This window comes from Opisthocomus hoazin, chromosome 22 (assembly GCF_030867145.1).
Source record: "Opisthocomus hoazin isolate bOpiHoa1 chromosome 22, bOpiHoa1.hap1, whole genome shotgun sequence".
NCBI lineage: Eukaryota > Metazoa > Chordata > Aves > Opisthocomiformes > Opisthocomidae > Opisthocomus > Opisthocomus hoazin.
Window position 1 is genome coordinate 11,436,711 of NC_134435.1, and position 6,725 is coordinate 11,443,435.

Consider the following 6,725-nt stretch of genomic DNA (forward strand, 5'->3'; position numbering starts at 1 on the left):
AAGAAAAAAGAGGGAAGAAAGAGGGGAAAAAAGAAAGAAAGAAAGAAAAAAAAAAAAGGTCTCTAGCAAAGGCGCCGGCTCCAGCCGCGGCAGAGCGGAGCGCCTGGACAGCTCCAAAGCCGTTTTCCTCGGCGGAAACAAACCCGGAGAGGTGGGAGCAAACCCGGGCCCGGTCCCAACCGCCTCCCCGCAGCCCCCCGGCCCGCTCCGGGACCCCCGCGGGACCCCGCCACGACGGACACGCACAGCAGAGCAGGTATCACGCCGGAGGGATTTATTCAACCGGGGCTCGCCGTTTTGTAGCATCCCTTTCCGATCGTTTGAAAGCAGCGACCGGCCGACAGAGCCTGGGGAGCCCCCGGCGACCCGCAGAGACCCCGAGGTCCCAGCGGCTCCCGCCGCCCACGAAGGGAACCGGGAGATGGGCACAAGTTCTCGCAAGGAAACCCTAATAGGCTATTTTGGGACTACCGGCTCTTAACAAATCTATAGCACCTGAAGTGTTAGCACTCAATTAGTGACAAGGTTTCAGACCGCGGCGTTTACTGGTGAGGCACAAACAGAGTCCTCGGGAGATAGCCGGGAATTAGCGAGGGAGGGGGCCCTGGACATTTTAACTGACTGGGATTAAGAGAAAAACTTTTTTAAAAGCCCCATCTCTCTCTCTCTAAACAGTCTGAGGTGTCGAAAGCTCAGGGGGGGAGAGGATGTGCCCTCCGGAGCTAATTGCGGAGTTGGGTTTTTTGTTTGTTTGTTTTCAGCAAGAAAATTTTAAAACCAAACAACAACAACAAACCGAACCGCATTTAGCAATCCCGGAGAGCAGCAGCGAGCGGGTGTGGAAGACAACCTTCGCCTGCGAGGGGCTTTTCGGGGGGGGGGGGGGCCCAGTCTCAGTCCCGAGGGGCCAGCGAGCGCAGCCTGCAAACGGGGCGGGGAGAGCAGGGCACCCCCGCTCTCCCCTCGCAGCCAAGGGACCCAGCAGCGGCTGTGCCCACCCCCCGCACACCCGCTGGCCCGCCTGGATGCTTGGGCTGGAGAGGGCGTTGCGGGGCTCTCCGCCGGGGTCTCGTCTCCCCTTACACCTTTTCCCGTGTTAGTTCAATGCGGTTTTGATTTCGCACCCACCGGCCTGCGATTAAAGGCGACACCGGGGAGGGCAAAAGCGGCGTGGGAGAGTTCGGGGTGCGGGCGATGCCTTCCCCCCCCCCCCCCCGATCTGGGGGGCTCAGCCAGGTCAGCCGGTCCGGTCACCCCGGGCTGGGCAGGACCCGGAGCTGGGTGAACCGGTCGCCTTTGCAGCGGCAGCCTGGCTTCAGCGGGCTGCGGGAGAGCCGGGAAAGGGAGAAACCGCGGGGGGAGGGCAATGGGTGCCGAGTCCCGACCCGGAAAGTCCGTGAGCTGCTGTGTGTCAGTGACTGCTTCATCAATCAGCCGGACACAGAGCAGACCTGGCCTCTCTTCGCGGAGTGTTTGCTTTTTCACCAATTATTGCAGCCCTGCAGCTCCTCTTGTTGATACAGTAGTTCTAAAAAGTGCTAATGTCCATTTATCAGGGGGCCGAGCCCGGGACTCCCACTAGTTGTGATTCTTCCAAAAATATAAACACGGAGAGAAGGGCTAAGGCTGAAGCCCCCATTTGTTTCTAAACTGCAGTATTAAAAGTGATGCATTGTTGAAGATAAAGCGGAGATAACGCTGTCTGTCTCCAATGAATGTCTCCCCGCCGCATTAATGACATTCCAAATGATAGCTCCGGCTTATCGTTCAATTAATCACTTCCACCCGCCGCAGCCGGGCCCACATCGATCGGGAGCCGCCGGGTGATGGAGGGGCTGGAAAAGCCCGGCAGCCCTCCATTAACGGCCGGCGGCTCTGCTCCCGGCGGGCGCTCACCGGGCGGGGGGGACCGGCGGGACGGGCTCCGGGCCTGGCCCGGTAAGGGAGCGCCGGGCCCGCTCCGTCCTGGCCCCGGCGAGGTGGGTGCCGCCGAGGCAGGCGAACCAGCGGCGGCGGGGCTGGATGGGGGGGGATATCGGGATCGCTTCGTTATTTCAGTATTTATCGAATCTATCCCGATCGGCTCGTCATAAAAAGGAGGCAACGAGGTGGGAAAGACCGCCGGGCGGTGCGCGGGGCCGGGGGGCCGCAGCCCCCCATCCCGAGCAGGGCTGCCTCCGCCTTCCCCGGGCGCTGCACCCCTTCTCCCGCCACCGAGGAAAAGCCCCCCCGAGCTATTTCCCGGGGAAGACCCCCCTCCCCTCGTTAACCAGCAATCCTTCAGCCCTCCCCGTACACACCGGTCGCTCCGAGCGTCACCGCAAGATGCGGGTCTGGTCCGCGGACACACCGCTCCCGGGACATCGGCGGACAGGGGCTGCCGTGCCCGCAGAGCGGGGCCGGAGTCACCACATCGCCCGCAAAAATACCCGCACCTGGCTGCCCCGGGAGGGAGCCCGAGGGGCGGGGGCAACGGGGAGCGGCCCAGAGACCCCGGCTGCGGGCGAGTGCCCGCGTCCTCCCCGCCTCGGCGGGTCCCCTTCGCATGCGGGACGAGCGAGGGGTTCCAAAACTCGCCCGGCGACCCCGCGGCCTCCCCCGGGGGGGGGGGGGAAGGCCCGGCCGAGGGACCCCCCCAAGTGACCCCCTCAACTCACCGCGTCCCCGCGGGGCTGCTCCGCTCGGCTCGCCGGGGTTCGGGAGGTCGATCCGCCCCCCGCGCCGGGCCATCGGCACCGGAGAAGTCGCTACAGGAGATTTGGGGGTTTTCTCGCCCCCCGAAGCCAGACAGTGCCGTAACGCCCCTCCCCAGCCTGCGACTTGGCCGCTCGGGTTGGTTTCGGAGACTCCGGGCGCGTTAAACGACCCCGCTCGCACTCCCGCCACGGGGGCCCAGGCTCGCTGCCCGCCGCAGCCTGGCCGCTGTGACTCGCTCCTCTCCCGCCCGCAGGACCCCGGCACATCTTGCGACGCCTTCAACCCGCGGTTTAGCTGGCTTATTTTTTTGTTTTGGTTTTTGGTAGTTTTTTTTTCAGATAGTGTTGCTTTTTAATTCGGAAAAAAAGGGCAGGGGAAAAACCCAACCGGCATTTTCCCCTCCAAAGCCGGGCAGGGCCTGTTGCGGGGCTCTCTCCTATCAGCTGGATTTTGCGGGCGTTGTGCTGTTTCAGAATATCTGTGTAAACCTGCTGCGTGGGTTTCCCCCTGAACGCGCTCCACACAACGGTGAACTCCCGTTTTCTAGTTCCCGCGAATGTTCATTTAGCGTTCTGCAATATCCGAACTCCTGCGATCGGATATCTCAGAATACTAAAAACGAAACCTCCATTCCCTCACGTTAAAAAAAAAAAAAAAAAAAAAAAAGGAACAGAAATCGGCACATATTTGGTTGATGGTTTCCTCCCGGCCTGTTTATTTAATCTGACTGCATGATAGATGGCATCAGATAGTGGCTCTGTACACATTAGGCCATTCTGGATTTTTTTTTTTTGCAATGGATCAACAAACTCCGCGGGGAAAAGCTGGATAAATACAGTGCCGCCCCTTTAAACGAGTGGGGATGTTTTTGAGATGTATTACTATATTAGGTGACATGGAACTTTGCATCTCTCATACCATCACCGCAATGTTGGCCAATAGAAAGCTAAAGTCACCCAAAAACTGCCTAGTCCCTCCTTCCCTTCCCTTATGGTCCGCTCCTACCTGCCTCCCGTGCAGAAGCCGGGGCTGCCCGCGGGATGCTATGTGCCCCCTCCGCCAGCCCACCCGCCACCGCCGCTCCGCCTCGGCTGCTCCTCGCCTGCTCTTCCATGACCCCGGGCTGCGGCCGCTGCCCCGCTCTGCCCCGCAATGTTTCCTAGCCCTGTGACCACCACACCCTTCTCGGTCAAGGACATCCTCAACCTGGAGCAGCAGCAGAGCGGCCTGGCCTCCATGGAGCTCTCCGCGCTGCCCTCGCCCTCCTGCATGCTGGCCGCCTTCAAGCAGGAGGGGTACGGGGCCGAGCCCCCGGCCCTGCCCGAGCTGCGGGACGGGCTGCCCGAGCCGCCCCCCGCCAAGCCCGCCGCTGCCTTCCCCGGCCCCTACTACGCCAAAGGCTACGCGGAGACGGACGCGGCCAAGGACGCCAAGGCCGAGCAGAGAGGTAACGTCGGCGGGGACGGCGGTGCCGCGGCCTCCGAGCTGGCACAGCGCGGGGGGGGGCAGCGAACCTGCGCCGGCGGGGAGGGGGCACCGCGCCCGGCCCCGGCTCCCACCCGCAGCCCGGCGCGGGGCAGCGAGAGCAGCCCCAGCCGCGCCCGGCCCCGCGGTGCGGGAGGCCCCGCGGCTCGCTGCCCGGCGGGACGGGGGGAGCTGCGGGGCGGCCGCCGAGGCCTCCGGCTGCTCCAGAATCAGGCGGCGAACCAACTTCCGAGCCTCTCGGCCCGCGGGGCCGCGGTGGGATGCGGGCGGCGTGCGGGGAGCCCGGGCTGGGGCACGGGCGGCCGCGACTGCAAGCAGCGCGCGGAGCATCCTTGTTTTCCAACAAACAAGCAAAAAAAGAGGGACGGAGAGCTGCCGACGGGGCACTCACGGGGCGGGTGACCGGGCGGCCTGCGGGGCCGAGGCGCGGGGGGGCCGCGGAAGGGCCCGGCTCTGTCGCGGTGCAGGCGGTTGATAGAACAGCCTTTTTTTTTTTCTTTTTCACTTTTTTTTTTTCCCCTCCCCATTTTTCCTTTGCCTGTTTATTTTGCTGCAGAACTGTGTTCCCTGCACAAGAGCCTGGAGCAGGAGAAAAGAGACCTGGAAGACCCCGAGCGCCCCAGACAGAGGAAGAGGAGGAAACCTCGCGTCCTCTTTTCTCAAGCCCAAGTCTACGAACTGGAGAGAAGGTTCAAGCAGCAGAAATACCTCTCGGCTCCCGAGAGAGACCATCTAGCCAACGTCCTAAAGCTCACCTCCACCCAGGTGAAAATCTGGTTCCAGAACCGAAGGTATAAATGCAAAAGGCAGAGACAGGATCAGACGCTGGAAATGGTGGGCATCCCTCCCCCGCGGCGGATCGCGGTGCCGGTGCTGGTGCGTGATGGGAAGCCCTGCCTGGGGGAGACTTCTCCCTACAGCTCGCCCTACAACGTCAGCATCAACCCCTATAGCTACAACGCCTACCCCGCGTACACCAACTACAACAGCCCCGCCTGCAACGGCAGCTACAGCTGCAGCTACCCCTCGGTGCAGGGCGTGCAGCCCTCGGCGCCCGCCGGCGGCTTCGTGAACTTCGGCGTGGGGGACCTGAGCTCGGTGCCGGCGCCGGTGCCGCAGGGGAACGCGGGCATCTCCGCGCTGCACGGCATCCGAGCCTGGTAGAGCCCCCGCTCCGCGGACCCCGGCCACCGGCGAGACCCCGCCGCTTCGGAGGGGCTTCGGGCCGCGCCTGCGAGCCGGTCTCGGGACGTTTGCAGGTTGCGGGGAGGGGGGGGGGGGGCGGACACGGGGACAGCTCGATGCAGCAGCCCGGCGGGGTCTCCCTCGGGGAGGTCTCGAGTGGTTCGTGCATGGCCGGGCGGGCACCCACCGGGGGTCTCGGCGCTGCCCGCAGCTCCCGGCCCCTCCCGCTCCCCCTTCCACTGGGGTCTTCGCCCCGGTAATTCCCCTCCTTCCTTCCTACAAAGCAGCCGGTCAGTTTGCTTGGTTTGTTCCCAACAGCAGCGAGCCAAGCCCTACAACTTTTTTTTTTTTTTAATATATGTATATTTTTACTCTATAGTAATTATTATTGAGATCCACGTTTAATTTTTGCACTTCCCGTTCGGTCCCCGCTGCCCGGCCTGCTCAGCATCTCGCCAGCCCTCAGGTCCCCCCCGCAGGAGCCGGGGGCGGCTCTCGCCCGCGCACGGATGAGGACGGACCCCCCCCACCTCCCCCGCCCTGCCAGGCCCCCGTAGGGTCATGCACTACAACGGGAGTTCGTACTGAACCGCACTGCCCGCCCCTCGCCCCGCCGGACCTGTTCCCCTTCGCTCTACCGGCTGATGGAGATCCGCCAGTTGTCATTAAAGTGAGTGGCTTAACCTTGCGCCTGCCTGGCCTTCCTTGTGCGGCCCGGGTCCCCCCAGCAGCCCCCCGGCCAGGGCAGCCCGCCCCCCCCGTCTGTGTAAGCCCTCCCGTTCCCCCCCGCCGCTCCGAGTCTCCGGGAGCGGTGGGCGAGCGGCTGGTTTCTTCCCTGCCCAGAAAGGCAATGCCGGGGGGGTTACCCGCCCCCCCCCAAGCCGTGAACCGGGGGGGTCGGGCTCTGCCGGAGGGGAGCTGCCCCCAGGGCATCCCCGGGAGGTCTCGGCAACCCCCCCCCTTCCCCGCACCCTGTCCCCGCGGGGGAGAGGGGCAAAGGACCCCCCGAACTGCCCGGGGGCAGCGAGCGGGCTCCCCTCGGCAGGTTTTCCAGTAGCCGCTATCAAATGTCAATCATTGGGAGTGAGAAACAACAAACATCGCAATTCGGCGCAGTCAAAACATCCTCCGAGTGGCTGAAACTGTCCGGCCGGTGACAAGGCGATTAGGGGGACCTACAGCCTCTCCCGCCGGGGCCGTATCAGCCCCATCAGTAAACAGGGCTGGAGACAGGGTGGCTGTGGCCCTGGGACATGGGATGAAAGGCTGCCGGTGGGTGGAAGCTGCCTGCAGCCTCTATCCCCCCTTCCCAAGAGGACCAACCTCACACACCCCCGAGGTAGGATTGCACAGATAAG

The 6,725-nt window shown here is 63.7% G+C and overlaps 1 protein-coding gene across 1 annotated transcript; it reads left to right on the forward strand.

Moving 5' to 3' along the window:
- Nucleotides 1-3,849: 3,849 nt before the first annotated feature.
- Nucleotides 3,850-5,346, forward strand: NKX2-5 (NK2 homeobox 5). The gene is made up of 2 exons (XM_075441725.1): nt 3,850-4,144; nt 4,739-5,346. Exons 1-2 carry the CDS (start codon nt 3,850-3,852, stop codon nt 5,344-5,346), a joined length of 903 nt encoding a protein of 300 aa, XP_075297840.1.
- Nucleotides 5,347-6,725: the final 1,379 nt, after the last annotated feature.